This window comes from Polistes fuscatus, unplaced genomic scaffold (genome assembly GCF_010416935.1).
Source record: "Polistes fuscatus isolate 324 unplaced genomic scaffold, CU_Pfus_HIC Scaffold7, whole genome shotgun sequence".
Classification (NCBI taxonomy): domain Eukaryota; kingdom Metazoa; phylum Arthropoda; class Insecta; order Hymenoptera; family Vespidae; genus Polistes; species Polistes fuscatus.
In genome coordinates, this window is record NW_025113151.1 from 5,961,177 (window position 1) to 5,985,779 (window position 24,603).

General features: G+C 40.5%; 1 protein-coding gene across 1 annotated transcript; it reads right to left on the reverse strand.

The window, feature by feature from the left end:
• Positions 1-746: 746 nt before the first annotated feature.
• On the reverse strand, positions 747-23,028 carry LOC122524267. Its single transcript, XM_043646414.1, has 4 exons — positions 22,662-23,028; positions 3,457-3,569; positions 2,096-2,331; positions 747-1,952 (listed from the first exon to the last, which is right to left on the reverse strand). The coding sequence occupies exons 1-4, from the start codon at positions 23,026-23,028 to the stop codon at positions 1,835-1,837; spliced, it is 834 nt and encodes a 277-aa protein (XP_043502349.1). The 3' UTR covers positions 747-1,834.
• Between the last annotated feature and the right edge of the window lie 1,575 nt (positions 23,029-24,603).

Consider the following 24,603-nt stretch of genomic DNA (forward strand, 5'->3'; position numbering starts at 1 on the left):
CTCGGACGAGACGAGCAAAAAACAAACAACCACCGTAACTTCTCCAATTAGATACGACCGTCGCGTCGCGTCCTGTCCCGTCCACTTTTTTTCATCTTTCTTTCCTTTTTTGACCATCGATGGATACGAGCTGCATCCCGAATGATTAAAAAATAGGCGAAAGAGAAAGAGAGAGAGGCACGGGAATGTGCAAATTCAAGTTCAAAAAGGATCGTTACTCTTTCACCGGAGTTTCATAGAGCAATGCTTTAAATTACAACTCGCGTTCCTATGAAAATACAACGAGGTTGCATTTACAGGAGGTCACCTTGTATTTTATTCGCCAACTCGTTCAGCTTCCCACGCTCTACCCATCATCCATCCATCTCTCTCTCTCTCTCTCTCTCTCTCTCGTTTTCGCACTTTTCCTCTCTCTACCTCCGTCTCGTTCGTTCGTTAGTACGCTTTCGCTGATAAAAAAAAAAAAAAAAAAACAAAAAAAGAAAAATAAAATAGAATAACGTTACTCGCGTAATATTTTTTTCAACTCGTCCGCGAACCACGAGAGATGGCTAAAATTCGGGCTTTCAAAGCGACCATTATTGTTTTGTCATTACGTCTGGATTTTATTTGCTACATCGAACGAACTCGTCCATATACTATATTCATATACATATGTATCCTATGTCTATACACCATACATGCATACACATATATAGGTATACACATATACATAGGTTGGGTAAGGTGAAAGGCAAAAGCAATGCTTTTTAAACCAAGTATCTATCCATTCGCATGTTTCTATTTCGTATGTACATAAAACGCTTCCCAGCATGTTCTCTTCCTGAAAGAACAATAATCATCGTCATTGTCATTTATTCTTTCGACGATTTCACCTTAATTAAAGACAATAGGAAAACAAAAAAAGCGGTATGTAGGATAACTAAAAAAAAAAAAAAAAAAAACGTGTAAAATAATGTAACCGTGACCGCCGACGCGTCTCGCTTCGCGTCCAGCAGGAAACTTTGCTTCCAGTTGAAATAAACTTTTTTGTTTTTCAATTATAACTCGATAACTCGAAACGTCGAACGATGAGTGGGCGCTATCGCCCGATCAGTTTCTTCCTTTTTCTTCTTCTTTCTCATCGTTCGTCTAACTTTAACGTTCTTCTTCGAAGGTCCTTCGTATAAAAAGTGGAGTCAATGGAATAACCTTGTGACAATAATAATTAAAAGGAAAAAAAAAAGAAAAAAAAAAGAATAAAATAAAACCAACGAGACATGCACGTACTTTTTTTTACATATACATACACACACACACACATGGATCGTTGAACACGTGAAAACACAAAAATACACGATAAGAACTTCCCTGGCACGACGTTGACAATAAAATACTCCATCCTGCGTGTTTTTTGTATTTGTTTTTCGGTCAATTCGGAAACTCTTTTCTTCTCCATAGATTTCGTTGGAAAAGCCCGTTCCACTCGTTCTCCTTCCCTTGGAGAAGCCCAAGCCTCGCGTCTCGCGTAAACGAAACCAAAGTGATCGATGAAGGACCGACTACACACATTCGTGGAAAAACCTTTGGCACCGGGTTAGCTCGGAGGAGGGTTTGAAAATTGCCTGACAGACTTCTCGTTCTTTCCATCCTTCCTACTTCCATTTTCGACGTCTCCTCGACGTCTATCCTATTCGTCCTTCTTACCCGTTTAACATGTGTCGTCTATGTGTGTACGTGGTGAGCGTGTAATATTTGTATACAGGGAACGAGCGTGTGTGGGTTGTTATCGCTCATATTACGACGAGCTCATCTCCTCTCTCTCTCTCTCTCTCTCTTTCTCTCTCTCTCTCTCTCACTGCACTTCACAGACGAAGAAAGTTTCGAAGCTGCAAGGACTGTCGTTCCATTTCAACCCTTTACCGTCCCTATTCCACAATTCCAAACAGTGTTCCTCCTCGCCGTTCTCGTATCTGTAAAGGAAAAAAAAACAAAAGAAAACAAGAACGATCGAGAAATGAAAAAGAAAGTATAAAGTGTAAGGGAATATAAACGTTGCAATGAGATTACTATTATATTAGAAGGATTACAAATAAATGAGAGATGTTATACCGACCGAAAATTGTTCGGTTCGCCGACATTCCAATTCTCGAACGTGATTGGCCGACCATTGGCCATCCAAAAGAAGGTTCCCTCTTCCGCTTGATCGGTACCAGACGTCCAGAAATGTTCGTGCCCAAGACCAAAATCTTTGATGTGCTTTTCCAGTCTATCGTTTTCCTCTTGCGATGCTATGCTAGCCAAGTGCATACCGTGATAACGACAGTACTGCGACGCTCTGTACCAGTTTGCCTGCGAAACGTGACAAAACGAATCGTCAAGAGACGCGTGATGTTTTTACAAACAAAACAACAGAAAAAAAAAAAAAGGATTGCATTTTTTTCTATTAGCCGTGAACGACGATCGAACTTCACGAGCTCTCGAGTGGCACGTTCTTCCTTGCTTGGATCAGCTGCTTGGATAGGTGTGTGTGTGTGAAAAGTACACATCCACTTGGTAGGTTGCATAGAGTTGGGTTCGTTCGGCCGTAACTGGGTTCTCTCCTATTCGCCTTTAAGAACGATCGTAACGTGGAAACGTCTTCGCATGGAATCACGCGACCATTTCGAAAGTTTTTCCTTCTTTTCTATAAGTTGCAACACATTACGGAGGACGCGCCCGATTATCAAGCACTCGAGTCTATCGGGATGCATCTCCGGATGAACTTATATGCGTATACATATATATATACTAGTTACGAAAGAGTAAAAATATTTCTCAAGTCATTCGTTCGAATTATGAATACGCGAAACGTCGCAATAGTCGTTATATAAAATCTAACGTACTTCTACCTCTATGAATGCAAGAAACCTGCAAGTGGAATTGCTTACCGAGCGAAGAAAAGCACCATTTTATAGACGGTAACCCAATATTCAAACATCATTTTTCTCTATCTAAACATATCCCATCGTAAAAAGCGTATAAGTTCGTTTAATCCTAATAAGTTTTATATAATAAATTGATTGAATTAACTATTGATCGTACGTAGATAAAATGACGAACGATCAACATTTGATTTCTTAACTTCTATCGAGCACCTTTTTCGTTCGTTGGATGCATGGTGTAATACTCATATGTAATAATGTAATAGAAAAATGTACTGTGAATCTAATACGTATTACAGGAGGGATGAAAAGTTTCGAGTTTATCGCGTGGACTCGAGAAAAATCGATAAAATATCGTGCAGATATTTGCGGTTGTAGACGAGTATTACTCGATGCACCGTGTAGCGTCACTCGATGTGCTTAGAGATACGGAAATAATCGAATCAAGTTCGGATGGGCTGGGGAGCGTGTTGTTCGTAGCGGTTTACCTCTCTTTAGAGGACGATGACATCGATGAGAACGCGACAACTAAATGTAAACTAACGCGATTTACCTTGAAAAAAATACCCAGGTAGTATCGTTTCTCCCCGAGTTTTAGCAACGGCATCGTCCATCTCGAAGTGCTCAAGGTGTTGCTCTGTTCGTCGACGCAATTTGGACAGTCATCTGAAACAGAAAAACAAAAATTTACCCCTTAGGTACATTTGAGACCTGAGACACGTCATTCACTTTTTTTCCCTAGGAGCGGATGACGTGTCTAAGACGTCAAATCCAAAATTAAACTTTTAGGTACATTTGACATCTGAGATACTTCCTTCACTTGGTTTCCCTAGGAACGGATGACAAAAAAAAAGTAGCATTGCATTTACCTACTTGTTTTGAAAAATATCACACTCTGCATAATTATTAGTAATTGGTTCTTTTTTATAGCTTCAATTTATTTCATTTAGTTTTATTTTTTTGTTATTAATTTATTTTTCTTTTGCAATTCTAATTACTTGAAGACATCTTAATACTACATATGTTACCAATATTTTAGAAATAAATACATTCTTACCCAAAATGTACTACCTTTACATACTATTCCAAGCAACCAAAAATTATTTTCGTTCCACATGCAAATATTTTCTCAAATAAATCCGTACCCAAGGGGTTAATGTGAGCGAATTATAATTATCACGTGAGAAACTTATACGATATCAATGACAACGATGATTATTAGAGAAAGTGGTAAATATGGTGAAAAAGTTTCTTTCGTATCGGTTCACTCCTTTTTTTTTCTTTTTTTCTTTCTTTCTTGGGACTGACTTGTCTCTCATTCGCATACTTTTATTGCTTTCAACGTGACTGAAAAACTATCTGAGAAATGCAATTGCGAAAGACCGAAAACCGTTTTTACGTCCTTTTAACTACACATCCCACATTCGTCGCTCTTTCGTTCAATGAAAAATATGACCGAATACGAAGTCGACGGACCACATGCTTCTCGTCCGAACGAATTCATGAAAATCGTTTCATACGTTATTTGTTAATATTATTCTCACGTAAAATTGACTTCAAAGAGATGCAGCACGTTCGTCGTTTGCGACCTACGGTTAATTCCACTTTTACGAATTTCCATTTTATCCATTCCCAGTTTTCTATTATTTTTCTTCCACGATATAACATCGATCAATTTCATCCCTTATTTAACCTTATTAGTATTTAGTATCGTTATTTTGGTATCGCTTTTTCGTCGTGTTACGAAAAATACAGATAGAAATGAATGAAATCATAAAAATGGGAACTATTTGTAGGTGGATTGTTAGCAGGTAGATGTACATAGATATACATAGATATATATTTATGCTTCGAATATCATTATTACTTTCGTTTTATACATAATTGAAGAGCACGAAAGCTCACATGTAGTATCAATTACGCTCGATTCTATGCGTGATATCTACACTGCCGATCTGTAATTAATTTACGACGGAAAACCCTTTAAAGAGGACGATTAAATTTCAATTTAATTTAACGGCGATTATCTACGTACGCGCATAGATATATTACGTAGACGTATACAAATGCTTGGATGATTTTCAAAATTACAATCAAACAGCGTAAAATACCTTTTACCGTCCGGTAAAACAAGTACGTTGTGTCCTTTAAATGATAAAAAGGTTCTTTCATTTTGCATATATTATTCTTTATGAAAAATAAACGATCGAATACGATTCGGATGAATCAGCATGCAGAAACATAGACAGAAAGAAATAATGAAAAAGAAAGCTTGCAGTTCTCCCTCCAACTCCCTCCACCCCCCTCCACCCCTTTATCCAAAAGTGGAAATTCGCTTTGGCCGAGCTCAGCGTAGTATTCGAATGATCGACATGCTTGGAATTGCAATTGCGTAATAAAAAGGCGAGTCACGGAAAGTTGTTCGAAGAAAGGATCGGAGAAGGATGACGTGTACACCCCCCCCACCCTACTATTTATGCGTATATCCCTATTTCTTTTTTGTTTGTTTCTTTCTTTATTTCTTATTAATTTATATATCACAATATTGTGTCAGAATTGAAAGTCTTTATGGGATATTCTATAACAACTGTGGGTTAATTACAACCCCCAAAGTTACTTCTCTATACCGTACGGCTTCCGAGATAATATCGAATTTCGTTACCATTTCTCCCAAAGTTTTACATTAATCATTTATAGTAATACAATTTATATCAATATTACAATATTTTATACATAAACGGATTATCATTTCAAACGAAATTGCTGTTCAACTTGGTCAGATTTTCAACGATTCTCGAACATTTTAAAATGTATGAATCGAATTTCATTCGCGGACTTATTTAGGTACACGCATGCGAGATCTAAAACATGAAAGAAAAAAAAAGATAGAAATGACAAAGATGTAAAAGAAAATTAATCGAGAAAGAGAGAGAAACTTATGTTAGTTATTTTTCTTCTATTCTTTCTTCCCGATACAAGGAGAATTCCCTTCGATAAAGTTTTCCGTGATTCGAATCTTCGAAGAAGAAGAAGAAGAAGAAGAAGAATAAGAAAGATTAAACGAATAGGAAGTGGTAAAAAATGGTAGCAATTTTCTATCTTAAAAGGGTTCTCTCTTCCCGTAACCCATAGGTTAGAGAAACACGTCGAATGAATTTGTGTTCGTTCGACCGCAGTCAACGGTCGTGACACCGAAGTAAGATTACCCTCCAATGGGATTAAATCGAGCGCGTTAATGCGTGCTTTCAAAAAAGAAAAAGAAACACACAACAACTACCACCACCAACAACAACAGCAACAACAACAACAACAACAACAACAACAAGTGCCAGGATCTTCGTAAAAACGATTGTCAAAAGGAGAGAATAATAAGAAGGGGAAGAAAAAAAGAAAAAAAAAAGAAAAAAGAAGTAGCTAGAGCTAATAATTAAAGCGGTGCATATTGCATATTTTAATAATTGCTACGTTAATCTTCGTAGTTTCTCGGCCTACGATCGTTGCATTAATATTCAACGAAATCTTATAAAAGACGACATCTCGAGATTTTACTTCCTGTTCCACTTGTTATTCGTCATTGCCGCCTACTCGGTCCTTTGTGGTCAAGAATAAGTACACTTTAGGGTAGATCGTCGCGTCGAGATAAAGATAGGAAGAAAGAAACGGAGTGAAGGAGGACAGAGAGAGAGAGAGAGGGCAAAGGTAAGAAGGTTAGAGGGAGGGTCGAATAGGGGTGGATCGATTAAGACGACCTTTCTCCATTCCCCTTTCTCTCTCTCTCTCTCTCTCTCCGTCTCTCCGTCTCTCTTCTTCTTCTGTGCTAGCAAGGAAGCGTATTTGGTCTCCGATATAATCTTGGCTAGCAGAAAGCGATAGGGTTTAATTTAACGAGCTCGACGATGCACAAGAGAAAGAGGATAGGGTTTATATACATAGGTACACAGCCATTCGAAGGGCACTCCTTCGTCTTCGGGAAAACTTGATTGCTACCGATTCCCGGTCATCGGTAATTAAATTCCTGCGCGTGTACAAGAAGACGAAAAGAACGCGCGACGCGTTAGAAGGACGAACAACGCATTTTCGAGTACTCGTTTAGGGTCCAAGTCCGTTTAAAGATGGTTAAATTGTAATTAAATTCTCTCGTAATTACTGGCTCTCCTGGCGGTTAAATGGGAGTACAGAGTTTCCTCTCTCTCTCTATCTTTTCTCACTCGGGGATGAGAGAGAGAGAGAGAGAGAGAGAGAGAGAAGAGGACGTACAAAGACAGAGAGAAGTTTCTAAACATTCCGGTAAAGCTTGTTTCACGAACGATATCCACGTATACTCTTATGTCAGAAAATTCCAACTTTGACTGAGAGGAAGAGGAAAATGAAGGCACGCGTCGTTGCTCCCGGCGTGTATTCTCTCTCTCTCTCTCTCTCTCTTTTGTTGTACCACGTTAGCATGAACGGTTTTTAGCATGGTTAGTGCATACGCACGCACGTATTACCAGCAAGTTGTTTCACACAATACCGCATTTACAATACCATCGACCCAAATTCATCGGTTCGATTTACAAATCCGCGAGCAACCATTATCGGAGCTTAAAAGAGAGCTAGCTCGTTCGTTCGTTCGTTCGTTCGTTCATTCGTTCGCGTATCGTTTGCTTGCTTGCTTGCTTGCTTGCTTGTGATTGCTTTTCCGCCCGGGGATTTTACTTTACATCGTTTCAAATCTTCTTGATATATTCTTCAAACAGGATTAATCAAAATAGGGGAGTAATATCGCGAAATCGAATGGTTAACCGAATCGTGAGAACTGATACGCGTTAAAAACGATTGCTTTTACGGTCAGCGTATATTACATACTCGTTACAATGAGTTAGTCAATGGTAAATAACGCATAAATTGCATTTCCATTCATTTAATATGAATTTATAGATTGTATTTGCAAAATCGAGTTCCGTAAGGTCGATGCGAAATTCCCAAGGCTGTATGAAATATCGAATTATAGCCGAGTTTGCCCCCGTCTGTTGCTACTCCCCTCTCCCTCCTAAACATATTAAGCGAAACCGCGAATTTTCGAGTTACCCGAAAACTCTTCCCTTATTGGCGTAATTAATTTCCAAGACGCAAACAATGGTAGGAGTATAGCAAAATGTTAGGCCAATAGCATACTAAAATCTTGGAAGACTAGTAGGAGGGACAGAAATTATCTCGCGATGTGTGTGTACACGTGTGTGTGTGTGTGTGTGTATGTGTAGAAATATATGAAATTAGGATATTCGATATTCATCCGTCTCTTTTTCTTCTTCTTCATCTTTGTCTCCCTATCCCATTTCTTGAAACTTTAAACGATTTCGGGGAAACTTCTGTTCCGCATGGTCGATTCGTTTTCCGTAAGATGAAAGGGACAGGTTTCAATCCTCCGATGGAAACGGCTGGCATCGACTGGAATTGACTCGGTCGAGAGAGTCGAGCGAGAAGCGAACTAGAAGCAAACTAGAAGCGAACGAGCAAGCGCGCACGTGCGTGCTACGTTATCCTATGTGCCATCCTCTACTGCATCAATCAGCAAAGCCAGTTTCTCTTCCCCTCTCGTGGATCATTGCCGAATCGTAGTTAGAAAGAACGTTGGCTACGCGCGACGAAAATCTAATTTTTCTTCTAGTCCCTTTCAGCTCTCCAAACTTTCATTTCCATTGATGGGAATTTGTTGTTGTTGTTGCGTTGTGCATCTAACAAAAAGAAAACGAAAGAAAGGGGAGAAAGAACGCGGATGCTTTTAATTTCGGTAGAGCGAGCTTTCGGTTATATCCAGCCACCACTGCTGCCGCTACTACTAGTTTTTCGATTTTCAAGGAATTCGCAGTAAGCGCGCCCGGCCAAGGATTAACGAAATTCGATAAATCGAAAAACTATCCCCCGTTTGTTTATCCAACTTTTTTAGCCCCTCTTTCCGAACCACTTGACCGAACAGACGGAACGAACGTTTCCAAGGGAGGGAAGGAACGCGAAGCGAGGTATCTTCGGTTAAAGATTAAGTTTACATCTTTAGCGTTTAGTTTTCGAACGAAAAGAAGAAAGAGAAGTGAAGTGGTGGTAACTATAGACTCCGGGGGAAAGATGGGTGGGATTTATCCAAGCGAAATCAGGACGAAAGAAGGAGAAGACGTTACTCGCTCGAAGAATCATGGAACCTTCCGATTCGTTCGGACGACTCCTGCCAGACAACTAACATAGCATTCTCTCTCTCTCTCTCTCTTTCTATCGACTTGAGAAAAGGAATTCTTCTTTCGGAAGAAGAAGCTTCCTGTGCTTTCTCTGAAATAAAGGGTGTTTGGTCGAAACGTAAAAAACAAAGTTAAGCTAGTTTCTTTTCTCGGTTTGGAAAAAAGTTTTTGCCGTTTCTCTTTCGTTTCTCGAATATCAGCAACGGTACTGACACAACGTTCCTGTCTTCCCTGTCCTGTCCTGTCCTGTCCTGTCCTTTACGCTTTTAGATACGTCGCCTTGAGCCTTCATTATGCAAAAAGTGCGCTCTGGAAAGTAACGTCCTCGTATTCCATCGGAATAATTTCGCTCTCGTTGTATCATCCCGCTGTATCAAACGGGTTTCGTTCTAACTTTGTTTCGCGCAATTTCATTCTTTTTCCATGCACGAAACGTTATATAAATACAAAATACAAACTCCCGATTCGTTTTTATTCAATGAAGATATTAAACTCTGGCTTGAATGTTTCTTCTTTTTCTTCGATATTTCCATCCAACGCGGAGAAGAACCGGCGTCGTTGGGAGAGAGAAACGGCGTTCTTCAATCAGAGGCGAAACTTTCTCTTCGAAACGAGAGAACGAGAGAGAGAGAGAGAGATAGAGAGAAGGAGAGAGAGATCCATCCATTCTAATGCTAACCTTTTTCTCGCAACGATTGATACTAAACGATCGACCAAGTGACTATTTGTAAATTTGTTATTTTAATGCTGCATTCAACGTTATTGACTTTTACGACACTTGAAATCATACGAAACTAATCTTCTCAATATGAAAACGATCATTATCTGGTATTTCTTGTTAAAAGTCAATCATTCGACGGATTACGATGTAAATGATGTGTAGGATTACTTCGGAAAGGAAGAAAATAGTCAAATAAAAATAAAAATAAAATAAAAATGTGTTGAAAGCGTCGACAGGAGTGTCGTCGATATTCAACGTCGATATTCCACGTCGTATCGTTCAGGATCGCATCCCAACGTTGGGGAAGAACTTAACGTCTCCATTCCAGCACCGTGAATATTTCACGTACGCTCGGCTGAGCGAAATAGCAAGCAAGCGAGCAAGCAAGCGAGCGAGCGTTGGTGCGTTGGTGCGTTTATTTTCAGCGTTTAGAGTTCTCTTCGAAATAAGAGGATAGCAGCTTTTCTTTCTCCAGGTTCACCGGCTATAAAGAAAGGAAGAAGATACCTCCTCGGTCGTCTGCTCGTTTTACTCTGCTCGTTTCCACGCGCTCCACGTGGATCGGCCACGTGAGAAGAGAAAGGCTAACGAAAGAAAAACCTATCTACGCTATCATCTCGTTCGCTCGGGTTCGTTGCGTTTCGAAACGAGAATAGACAAAGATGAGCTCGACGTTATTGGCTTCATGCAAATTAACGTCGTCTTTTTTTATTGTTTTCTTGATTAATGTTTCATTGCGAGGAATGAATGACCCAGCTGTCTCCACCTACACGCTTGTGGCACGCCTACCACCACCACCACCAACTAACGCCTTTAGAAAAACAGTTAATTCAAACTATACGATTTGATTTAAATATCAATTTTCTCGAGGTGCAAGTATGCATTTTACGCGAGGAGTAGGTACGTGTCATAAAGGAAGGTCGTCGATCGTAAATGCGCTAGAGAAGTATAAATTTCTCTCCGAGATCCGACCTTGAGCAAGGCCAGCCACGAGCAAGCAAGCAAGGTGGAAAATCATGCCGTGGTTAGAACATTGTAACGCCGAGCGTGACTCGCTCTCTGAAATATTGTGAAAGCTGGTTCTTGCGTTGTATGTTACGAAGTCTTACGATGATATATATGTGTGTATGTGGTATATGTGTATATATACACGGAGGTATATACCGAGAAGATAACGGGAGGAAGATAATTAGTTTGATATTTAAAGGATGAACGCGGATGGTCTTATCCATGCAAAGCTCTCTCTCTCTCTCTCTCTCTCTCGTACCGAGGGAGAGAGAAATAAAAAAAAAGTAGAAAGAGGATACTCGAGACTTTACGTAACGCTTACTATCGCACGTACGTGCCATCCAAGAAGACACCGAAGAGAGTGCTCGCACCCTTTCGTTCTTCTTATTTCCACTACTTCCTCGCTTTCTTCTTCTTATTTCTCGAGAAAATTTCTCCTTATCCGCAAACGTCATTTCCCGTGGCGTACTTTGTAAGGTAGCAGACGTTCTCTCCTATTTCGCACGAATCGTCCCTTCCAGACTTCATTCGACGAAACCTCTACCCCCTTAGGAACGGAACAAAGTCGACGACGAATGAAAGGGCGAGAGAGAGAGAGAGAGAGAGAGAGAGAGGAAGATAGCCCTTGGAGCATCGTCGAGAAATTGAATGCATTTCGTAGGAGAGGCTGTACGAGAATAACGAGGAATTGTAACACCCTCTTCTTAACGTAGAGCTGCGTTTCGTCGTCTTTGAAGAGAGATAAAGGCAAACGAGAGAGAGAGAGAGAGAGAGAGAGAGAGAAAGAGAGAAGGAATTTTGTCAGCGAAACACCGATAACGCGTTTCTCGCATTAATGAAAACTATTTCCTCCATTTTATTTGATTTGATTTTATTTGATAGAATTTATCGAACGACCAGGACGTGAAAGAGAGTAAGAAGAAACAAACCAGGAAGATGAGATGCTATTAATGAGATCGTAATAAATTCAACGCGTACCATTAGACGATGGTGGACCCTAGTGGTCGTTTACGGTCTGTGCACACGTCACAATTAGAGCTATAAACGCACAGTACGCGCCATTACAAATTTTCCCACGACGGATTTACTGCGACAGAAATATCCGTTTAAGGTACATGCAAGAGGACCAAGAGGAACGCGGTATCGCGAATATTACCACCGCTAATACCCATTAGCAGGATGCAAACGTAAAATTACGTTCTAGATATCTACCTACCTACCTACCTACCTACCTACCTACCTACCTAGCAACCTACAAACCTATCTATCCATATATCTACTAAATATCGTGATTTCTATTCACGGCCGGTACTAACTGGAAGGGCTCGACCCGTTCGAAAGGTTTTACCGAATAAATTTTCGATATATCGCGAATGAAGTAACGCCTATGCGTTAGCGCGTTCCACACATCGATGGATTTCGACCGCAACGAGCGATAACGCGATGAACGAGATAATCGTTGGCCATTCTGAGGTTATCCGTGTAATACCATAAAACGCATAACCGATAGAAATATAGGATGCATATGGTCGGCCAACCAACCCCAGGACCAACCCCATTCGAACAGGTTTGTGGCTTCATAATAAACTACCGTTGTCGCTTCGTTTTTAACGTTTTCTTCGCGATCTTAACTTAACTCTTTTTTTCTTTTTTTTTATCGAGAAAACGCGAACGACGCTCGATCGATTGTCAGGAACCTCCTTTCCAGAGTTAAACTTTGGGACACGAGTCGTTAAGCTCGGTGCTGTCGCGAGAGGAAAGTTTGCAATTGAGAAGGATTGAAATGAGGGATGGAGAGGACAGGGGACATGCACTTCCGCTCCACGAAGCGAGTCGCCGTTGCAAATCGTTGCGTTGCACCGACTGCGGAATAGGTGCGGTTGGACGCAAGGTAAACGGCCGGCTGGTCGGTCTGCTACGCTTTTAACCCGACGTGCAACGATCTCTCTCTCTCTCTCTCTGTCTCTCTCTCTTTTCTGCATACATTTGGCGAGCATTAAAAACCTTGGATATGTCGTTCGAATTTTTTCCTTTTAACTCGAGCCGATGAACTCCAAAGGTTATTAAAATTCGATCCCCGTCGTCGTATTCTTTTGTATAGACTCGGCTGCGTCGCCAATTCCAAGGTTACAAACTTTCAACGATCACGGTCAGTGAAAGGACGGCAACTGGATCGGGTCCGTTTGTCGAGGAAAAAAAGAGAATGGAATTTTTTTGTTCGAGTCGGACGCCCAAGGGAACGGAGGAAAAATCGACGATGAAAGTTCACGGATTCGCATTAAATTTAAATTAACATTATGTCTCTAGTTTTCTTTCTATCAAAAAAAAAAATAAAAAAATAAAAAGAGAGAGAAGATATTTTATTGCTAGAATTATAGGACATCGTAGGACTAGGTAAATGTTCATCCCTTGCAACAAAATCGTAGAGAGTATCTTTTTAGTTTCGCGAGAAAGTAATCTTTTCGAGATATTTCATTAAATTAATCTACCATCGAAAAGATTGGGAATGCGTTGCACCGAGGAAAGTTTCGATAAAGAGACACCTATATACTTACTCGCGTCTCTCTCCCTCTTTCTATCTTCCATTCTTTCTTTCTTTCTTTCTTTCTTTCTTTCTTTCTTTCTTTCTCCGGTTTGCAAGAGAAAGTGGTAAAGTAAGATCGGCAAGGTGCAACGTACCGTTCAGTCTGCCAGAAATTGCATCGAAGGAAGCCACGAATAGAACGAGCAGTGGGACGATTAAATGACTTTTTCTCTTCGTCATGGTGGTTGCTTTCTTTCTTTCTTTCTTTCTTCTTCTTCGAATCTTCTTCTTTTACGCACAGCAGACACACACGCGCGCACACACTTGATACGAATTATTCAACGACGGTTCAAAGACGGCCGAGATTTTCAAACGAAATCGATTGAGTAGAACGAAAATGCGTTAGAAAGAGAAAGAAAGAGAAAATGCACGAGCGCGTCTACCTATGCAACTACCTATGCAACTACCGTATGCACACGTAGGAGAACGCGTGGAGAGGGTCGGTCAGTCACGATTCCAAAGGAAAACGAGAGTTGTTACTTTGCGACTTACGACGCACGAACTATACTCGAGAGGCGTGTAACTCCGAATGAGAGGAGATATCTCTCGACCTCTGGTGTTTACTTCGCCAGCTGTTGCTCGTTCTCTCTCTCTCTCTCTCTCACACACACACACTATCTAAACTTTGTTTCACCTCTTTTATGTAAACGCGTATACGCGTATCGCTCTATGTCCTTTTATATTTTTCTACGATAAATTAGTTTGATCTAACGTACGATTTGGTTTGCACGAAATCTTAGAAAGTAAGATAGCAGGGTTACGCGCACGATTACATTTCGATCGAATCGCCGTTGTCCCCTTTGAAAATCCTGAGTGAAAGTGGTAGGTGGCCAGTTACGGGAGATAGAACGTTAACGATAATACGAGCACGTTCTGGAAGGAGACCTTTTTACCACGAAAGTATCTTGCTTTCGACCTTGCCAAAACCTTCGCGACGAATGCAACGAGATGAACCGGAGTACGAACGAGTTCAAGGGTTTAATTCTTCCCCTTATTTCCCCCTACCTGAGTGGTACAAAAAAAAAGAGAGAAAGAGAGAGTATCGTTCTGTAACCGGCTCCAAGCACGATCAACCTTCTAAGGCAAATAACGACGAACAACTGAGCGGTCACAAGCTCCGACGTTCGTTTTTCAATTGGGATTCTACACCGGCCGACCTTAACCGGCTTCTGCAGCTTCTTGTTCCCCCGATGGGACGCGAATTACGTGAACCGCTCGTCCCACATGCATACGTCCATAAACACGTATACTCACTTTCGCGCATGTAAATTACCATCTAAATTTAAATCTTTTTCATTTATCTTTATATCTAAGATACCTGTTTGATGTTAGTCATTAACATAAATATATATGTGTATATACGTGTAATACGAAAGATCCTAACGATAAAACGTGTATTAAATATATTCGAAATCATTATTCCCATCTTATTACACGTCCCTTTCGAGAAACTTTACGAATTTATATGAAAATGAGAAATGCGATATTATAGGCTGAGACGTCATGGAGATCTAACCGACAATGAGGAAAGATTTTAGCGAACTGTAAAGAAGCTCTGTCCGTAGCTTTAACGAACTTAAGGATGGCACTTTGAAATATTTCGCGATGCCGATCTCTTTACGAGCCGAGCATTGCCTTTTGCTTCGACAAAATATTACAGTCTCCAAAGTTTATTACCGAGGACGAGAAAGACAGTTCTCTGACGTCTCATAAATATTCCCGAGTCTGTCAACGTAACACAATTATTTGCTTAACGTCTCAACCATTTTATTTATCCAAGAGTACAGTTTCTACGAGAACGACGACAATGACGAAAACAGAAAAAGAAGAAGAAGAAGAAGATGATGAAGAAGATGAAGACGAGAAGGGATGTTATTCGATCCGATAAAACTACGAAAGGTGACAACGAGAGATGTTAAAACGTTACGCGTTTTTCTTCAACACCCCGTCAACACCTCTCCCCGTTTCGATACGAACAGAAACGCGCGAATTTAAAAAGGGCTCGTGAAATTTCCTTTTAACGAATGACGATTGTCGTCGCCGCGTCGTCGCCGATAACGAGGATGAAAATGAAAATGAACAAAAAATATAACGAGTAAGGCAATGTTGCGGCTAAATGTTGCAATAACCGACGTATTACAAGAGTATATTGTAAGAGTAAAAAGAAGAGCAAGCCAGTCGTTTCGACGTATTCGGCATACTCGTTTACTTTCACTCGTTAAATATCATGCGAATTGAAGAGAGAGAGAGAGAGAGAGAGAAAACGTTTCGCTTGTATCGGAGGCACGATGCACATGCTCGAGACAACGCACGGGTGTTGGCCCTTCCGTAACGTTGCCAGCTCGAATTTTATGTAAAAGCCGAGAAACCTGGTAAACGTGGAACGTAGCAAGGAAATTATGTTTGGTGGTAACGGTAAACGAAACAAGTCCTAATTGCGTTCGAATTGGAAACATACCATTCTACAGACTGCTCGCACGACAAACGCGAGCGTGTGTTCGATATAAATTTATTCATGAGTGCAACCTACGAGAGACCACCCGAATGTTATCGAACGCTGCACACACACACACACACACACACACACACACTCGTGCGCACACAAATAGAAGGAAGAGAGATTTGTCCGCGACGCGCAAAGAAAATTATTTAATGCTCTCTGCGACCAAAATACTCATGCGAGTGCGAGAAAGAGAGAGAGAAAACTAAGCATCGTCGATACAACATTCATGAAAAGTCGCAGGATATAGGAAACGGCCAACAAGGGGTACACACCCAGCGAATTATTCATGAGATGAGATTTGTACCGAGATTACTCGACGCCTCTGTCCGTGTGACGTATCGTAATTGAACCCTCTGTAGGACGCGTGTAGGTGGTACATATATGTGTGTGTGTGTGTATGTGCACCACCGATCGGAATAGAGAGATTCTATCAAAGAATATTCGATGGAAAACTGGCCGGAGAGATAGAATTCGAATTATATTTGAATGACAAGAAAGAATTACTCTTTCGGTATTGGCGTCGTGTATAGAATATTTTCATTTTCAATGGGTATCAACGTTCGAAGCTTTATTATTTAGCCATTAGCGAACTTTACGGATGACCGATCGCGCGGAGGCGAGTGTATCGATTGTAAAGTTAAAAAATGAAAAAAAGAAAAAAAGAAGAAGAAGAAGAAAGAAAAATGTCGTTGTTAATTACGGTCCCAATAAGATACCAATAGTATCGACACTTATATCCATTTAATATGTTTAGAAGAGAACTTTGAAAGAAGTCGTTAAAAGTTGGGGAATAATAATAAAAAACTGGTGTGTGTACTTATGTACGCACGTAAGGAGTTATACTTCTTTGGCGTACCGAAACGAATGTAACCTCAAAAATAACTTCAAAAAAATATTGGATTGGAAGTATGAGAACATAAGCAACTAATTATTATTATTTATTTATTTAACAAAAAAAAGAAAGGAAACATATTTTCAATCGGTCTACACTAAATATAAGGGTGATATATCGAAATATTTTATGCGTCAACTGTCATGGCGCGGTAATAGAACTACTTCCCGCTCGATCATTTTAAGTCAAGCAGCGCTGAGTACGATTAGTACTTGGATGGGTGACCCGTTTGAGAAAAAAAAGAGGAAGAAGAAGAAAAGACAACTTCATGCTGTAAATTTGAAATCACTTTGCCGCGCTTCGTAAAAATACCGACAAACTTCGTGGTGTCGCTCGGAAAAAAATCACACTCCCATCACATTTTCCCAAACGCGCCAAAAGAAGTATAACTTCAAAAAAAAATATATGTATTCTCGGGAGGTACTCAACGATCAAGGCAACGGCTACTGTCGCGCAAGAGAACATTGACCACGCAAATCCACGAAGCAGTAATATAACATGGCATTACCGGCGGCCGATTGATTGCTCGGTACCACCACCATAGAGCTAGTTTTGTTTCTATAGAATGGAATAGCCTGCAGGATTCTTTCGCAACGTGTTTTGCCAAGTGAACACACCGCGAAGGAATGTAGGCCTCGGTCAGAACTATCAGGATCGGGACACGGTGACCTCAAATTCGCCGACTAATTGAAAGAAAACGAATCCTTTTCTCTCTTCCAACTAAACGGGATATTTTGCAATTTTATTACATCTCCGAAAGTGGTGGAAGAGCGTTTTAAACGTTTTAAGTGTTTTATTCTCTCTCTCTCTCTTTCTTTCTCAGCATCACGTGTATAAGCATGCGCTCGAGGAACGTCGCGAGAGAGTCGGGAGGAACGCTTGAAAATGAAAGTCGAGATTCCACGGAGGGATCTTTCGCAATCGCGTGCACCGTTGCTTGCTTAGAAAGGCATTGGAAGAGAGAAAGAGAGAGAGAGAGAGAGAAGAGGCTCCTCTTTAAGTGGACAAACATCTTACTTTTTGTCCAATCGATACAACATTCCCTCGAAGTAAAACTCGTTCCGTTCTTTTTCGAGGACAAAGATGATTCTCTTGAATTCTTTAATAATTATTATATTTTCCCTTCTCTCTTCTTCTTCTTCTTCTTTTTCTTCTTTTTCTTCTTCTTCTTCTTCTTCGGCTTTCGATTTTTGAAAGTATTTCATTACGCGAGAAATTGTATTTCAATTTTTGAATTTCGATTTACACGAAAACGCGACTTTCTACGAGGTAATATTGATTTTCGATTTAACAACGAACGTGAATATATACGCCAGAAGGAAAGTTCGGTCTACTCGTTAGTAACACACAACGACGACACTCATAAAAATGCCAGCTATCACATTGTTTCCTGATGACAGCTAATTAGCAAATTTCTTGACGCGTGTTTCCCTCTACCCCTCGTTCGTGTACGCACGTACGCGCGAATATCGAACGAATGAGCGAACGATAGGGTTCGAGAGACTATTCCAAATCGATATTTCGTTTTTATCGAAGTTGAAAAAAAAGAACTTTGGTTCATAGACCTTTTCGTGATTGAGAAAAGACTTGGATATCGTTTGAAATTTTTCGAAAAAGAAAAGAAAAAAAGATGACAAAAAGAGAGAGCGTACAAGTCGAGAGGCGTCATAAGGGACGATGTTTTATTGAACGAAACACACACACACATACACACGGGCGTTCCATTCTTGTCCTTTTCATTTATTTTTATAGAGATGCAACGCTAAATGAATTCGAATATTTATCACATAGAGTCATCTCGGAAATTTATTCATTTATTCGAAGCCAAAAGGAAACTAATTGTAAGCAATAATGAAATATTTAGCTAAAGGTTGTACATAGTTCGTATAGCAAAGAAAAAGGGAAAGAAAGAGTGGTCACGTATTTACGTTACGCACGGTCCAGCGAAACCACTTTCTCCGAGACCCGAGCCAGCCGTCCTTGGCAAACTAAACTGGATTCGTTTAAGCGCACATTTCTCCGGATTTATCCTTCCCGATTGGAAATACTGAATATGTATTTGCATTAAAGATCGACGGTCATGGTTTTTACATTCGATTCGATAAGAAGACCAATATATTTTCACAATTTCGATTTCGATCCGTGGATAGCAATAAAAATCAAATTCATAGACAGAAAAAATCGGACGAGATTAATCATTTCGTCATTTTTAACGGACTTCCCGAAGAATCATCGACAAGTTCGTATGAAATTTACATCCGTAATAATCTTACGTTATATAAGTGTGAAAATTAAATATATATATACACAAACGTATAACACGTAATACGTTCGTTAAATTTTTATTACGAGGCGGAATAAATCCATGAAGGTTCTTTTGCAGATTGTAAGATAAAGTTTCGTTGCACTATTAGAACGATTAGCGACTATATCGCGAGCATGGCTACATAGAGTATATATACATATGTACGTTTAATCGTCATACATGGAATAGCATAACCATTAATTATTTCCACGAGGCGCTCAAGCGTTCGTAAGATGGGGTTCGTCAGACAGAGATATATATATATATGCTAGAGAGAGAGAGATATATATATATACTAGAGTAGGGTTTCTGACAAGGACACACAGAATGGGTGGCCCGAAGTAGACGAACACGTTAATGCTTTGCAGGGTCTCTTCGCATATGCATCCAACACCATTACCGCCAGCACCATCTCGGGAGCAACATCCGTGGTTGCATATCCAGAGCTTTAGGATTATCAAGTGGTAGCTAACAAGAGCGAGAGACCTTCCTTCTATCCTCGGCACCGATGCTTTCGCCAAACACCATGTAGGACGTTTGTGAATTATGCCATCATGCTGGAGCGTCTAAAATACACACAGACAGGCAGACACATACACGCACATACATACACACTCTCACATCGACAAGAATGTCCTCCTTAAAGACACATTCGCAATCTCGATCATAGTTCGCGCAAGAAGGGTGATTATGCTCGACGATGAACCTTTTCTTCCTCTCTCTCTCTCTCCCTTTCTTTTCTCAATTCTCTTCTCTTCGTCTTCCTTCTCCTTCTCCTTCTCCTTCTCCATCTCTTTTATCGGAACCTTTATGGAGTTCCACTTAAAACTTGAAGCCACCAGTACTCTTCGTTTTATTTATACGAACCGTATACATCGAGGTCGCTTCTGCGACTGCCTCCTTCAACTATGCCTTCTGCTTCCCCTTTCTTTGTCTCCCTTCTTCAACTCCCTGTCTCTCTCTCTCTCTCTCTCTTTCTCTCTCTGTCTTGCTTTTGCGAGCGAGTTATCAAGACAAACAGAAGTTTGGAAACTCCCGAACAGAAAGTCGCTGTTTGTCGGCTAAAATTACTCACGTTGTACTCGAACCTTCGTTCCCGTTGGGTTCGGATATCGCGGAACGTTTACCAAATTAAACTTGATTTAAACATTTACTCGGGACACGCTCGTGCCAAACTTTCTCATAAACCTTCTCCCTCCCCCTCCCCGAGTTATAATTGAAACGCGTGCTTGAAATTTTATTTATTGGGTACGCGCGTTAGATAAAAAAAACGTGACAATAATCGAGTCTTGTGTGTGTGTGTGTCGAGTCGAGTGTGTGTGTGTGTATTTATCTAGATCTTACGTATTTAAAGAAAATAGAATATTGGTAAAGGTTTCTTCCAAAGGTGGAATCCTTTAGAAGAAACTCTATTTCGTTTTAAATTTCAACTGGATACCTTATCCCTTGTCTCTCTCGTTTTCCATTCCATTCTTCTCCTCTTCTTCACTTTCCATACTTTTTCTGCTTCGTTTATTGGCCATCTCGCGCTCACTTTCTCAGCTTGCTTTTCTTTTTGCCCCCTCCCCCTCACACCCCATTGCCTCGAGCGTCCAAATACCCGAGAGAGTGTTTGTCAATTTCTGATCTGCAGGCACGTTTCTCATCGTCAAATGGAAAAGAGTTAAAGAAAAAGGGGGCCGTAGTTGGTGGATTATTCGTAAAAGTTTGATGGAACTCTTTTCCTTCCCATCAAAATGCAATACTTTTGTAGGGTAGATAGATAGGTGAAAGAGAAGAAAAAAAAGAGGGGAAATGAAAAGGAAATATCGATGACAATTTTCGAATGAACTCCCCAACTCCCCTTTCGGTAAAATCGCGTTTAAATTGACGCCAAGTGACGCGCGAAAGAATTTGAATAAGGAAAAATTTAGGTGGGAAAAGAAACGAAATAAAAATAGAATCGGACGTGGCATGCGTGTGATTCGGATGTTTCGCGTCACGCGACTATTCGCGATTGGATTGGTCGACCGTGCGCATATTGAATAGCTCGTTCGATATCAAAGCCCCCTTGTACTCGATTAAATCCTTGACAGCTTTCGTTCGCATAACGAAATCAAAGAGAGTGAAAATATTCACAATAATAATCACAAATATCGAAAGATCAAAAGATATTGGAAGCATTTTTTCGATTGGTCGATACTTCCTCGGATCTTTTATCGAAACAAATAGGTGGAGTTTGGAAAAACAGACAGGGCCTCGCTTTGTCTCGATCTATGACGTTAGAGAATAAACTCGCGAATAGCAGATATACTTTGAACGGGAAGTATTGCCGGACTGCTTTCGCTTACAAATATATACGTATATGTGTATATATGTGTATATACATATATATATGTGTGTGTGTATACGTGGACGCACGCGGACACACGCCACACGCTTGTCCGCATATTTTACGTATTACGTTACAGCAAAGTCATGTCGCGCGTATCCGTTGCACGTAGAAAATATATATATACGTATTTCATAGTTTGAGCAAGTCGATTCGGTAAACGTACGTCTCCGGCGTGGTCGTTTAAAACGCTGACAAGAGAGAGAATGCGACCGACGGAAATAGGACGCGCGCGAATAAACGGGATTCTTCTAGAGATACGTTATGCGTACGTTTGATGAAACAGAAAATGGAATGTACAATATATTATGCGTCCCTAATATTTGTTCTCCTCGCTTGGATTTATTCAATATTTTTCTTCTTTCATCATTGCCGAGAAAAAATAATCAACAATTTTGACAGCTCCGAGATGTGTTGCAATTGGGAAAAAGAAAGAAAGAAAAATAGAAAGAAAAAGAAAGAAAGAGAAAAAATATGGATAAACGCGTCATTTTTCGCGCAAGATCGATAGAAAGCATCCCACCACTCGATGACGAATAAAACGAATTGGAAAGGAAAATCTCTCGCAGGATGGTATCCCGCGGATAGAGAAGAGATCAACGACGAAATTACTGTTCTCTGCTTTTCTCAAAGCCCTTGGAGTAAAACGATATTTCTTCGAGGAAATAGATCCGCGCGAGTAGAGGAAAAAAAATAAGAAGAAGAAGAAGGATCAACATAGGTGGACACCCTCCTCCTCTTGGACACTACTCTCTTTTTTCCCCTTTTTTTCCCGTTCACGTTCGGGACGAGATTTGGATGGGTAGAAAATCGATGCGAGGAAAATGAAAGTCAACGTGTGGACGTCAACGTCGACGTCGTGCATTGATACCTGGCTGCATATCCTCGTTATCGCGTACTCCTGCGGGCTATCTATCAGCCTACTTCCATCCAATTCTCTTTCTTCTTTCTTTCCCTGTCGCGACTAGAGAGAAAAGGAGAAAAAAAGAGAGAGAGAGAGAAAAAGAAAAGCTGGGGTGTTTTTCAAGATAGAGTAAACTAATAATAGTACGAGGAAAAGAAAAATGGTTGGGTTGGTTCGGACAGAAATAAAAGAAGGAGGAGAAGAATCACAAAAAGAAAATGACGAAGAAGAAGAAGAAGAAGAAGAAGAGGAAGGATTTACCAGCAAGAAGATCGATTCGAGTCCTGCTCTTATCGCTGTCCTCGAATCCTTGAAGATCGTCCACGTAATCATCGTCCACGTAGTCCTCTTTGGGCTTCCTATTATCCTTGTAGCGAGTTAATCCGGCGGTGTTCGTGGTTTTCTGGTTAGCACCGGCCTGACGAACTTTTGCCCGATGACGAGAGTTGAAGATGACGGCCGGCGGCGGTAGGGTCGACAGTTGAGTACCTTGGAGACGTTTCTGCAGGTATCTGGCCAGGAGGGCTTGAACCGCGTCGTTCTCGGCCGTGCCTGGAAGACAGAAAGAGAGACGTTCCTCGTCATTTTCCTTTTTTTTTTTGTTCCTTTCCTTCGGAGCAATGCGCATAGTCCATCATCTCCTCGTTTTATCCTTTCTTTTTATTTTTTATTTTTTCTTTTCTTTCCTCTCTCCTTCCGCTTGTTTTATTTCTTTCTTTCTGTCTTCGTTTGCCCTTTTCTTTTTATATCTTTCTTTGCCCTTTTTTTTTTTCGACTTAACTTAGTTTTCTCCGCCTGGTCGATCGTCCCCGATCGACTACGAGGAATTTTCCCTTCTTCCTGCCTTCCTTTTTATTATTTTTTTCTCCCACGCGCGTCCACGAGTACAATGGGGGAAGGGTATTGATACGTTCTATCTCCTTCTCCTCCTCCACCTCCTCCTCCTCCTCCTCGGCTTTCGAGAGAAAAGGGAATTCAACGTGGAAAGGTCAAAGCATAACGCGAAAGAAAGAAGAGAAGACATTTTTGTATAGAAAGAAATTCACTTGCATGACGGGATTGAATGAAATGCGTAAGAAGCAAATTCCATCGCGGAAAAGAATCGTAAAAGGAAATTTCGCTGAAATTTCAAATATATATATATATGTATACTTATATAGGAGAGAAAAATAAACAAAAGAGAAGAAGATGATTTTTCGAGTGATATCGAACGAAATGCCAATACGATTCGCGAAGGCAAAGGAATGAGAAAGCTCGTCAAAAGGTCAAGTTTAATAGAATGATCCTTGGCGACTCCACTCGAATTTCTATTGCACCATCGAGTTAACGTTAAAACGTGGATTCCCCTCCCCTCCCCCCTGTACGCGTTCGGCAAAAACGTCGATGCGTGTTCGAATTCTCGCGGATTGAGGGGACGGACGCATTCTAATGCATTATCTAAATAAATAAATAAAGAAATAAATAAAGAAAAGCCGAGAGGCGGATCAATTGGATTTTTCTCTCCCGTTCTCGTTGCCGAAACAAAATTAGTTTTTGTTTTCCCCCCCTCCCTTCTGCCGGCCCCTTTCCCTACCCCTTCCCCGCGCCCGGCCGAATCACTGCAAAAGATAAAACGTAACTACTCTTCCACCCTCTCCTCTTTCCGCTATTATTATTCTGATTTATTTGTTAGAAAGAGAAAAAAGAAAGGAGAGAGAGAGAGAGAGAGAGAGAAAGCCAGGAGGTCTACGCAGTCGAGGTGAATTTATGAATACTGGTAATAAAAAGAGAAGAAAAATATAACAACAAAAATACAGTGGAACCCTCGGGCTTTATATGCACGTTTAAAAATTACCCCGAGCTTTTGTATTTTCATTAACTCTTACTCCGATAGTGATATAACTTTCGGTCGGATGAATCGATTCGAATAAACATGGATCGAATTGAAAATCAAATTTTCCCTACGACGCGATACACATTTTCGATACGCATTTAATGTAAATGCTTTCAATCATTTTAATCATATAATAATAACAATAATAATAATAATAATAATAATATGCGCTTCGTTCTTTCTTTGATTATCCTCTCGATTTAAGGTTTCGATCGATAGACCAGAGTAGATCTGGATTTAACGCGAAAAGTATGATCCGGGCAACGGTAGGTGCATATACACATTGGATAAATAACAGAGAAACTTTATTTGAACGGGCTCTCGCACTCT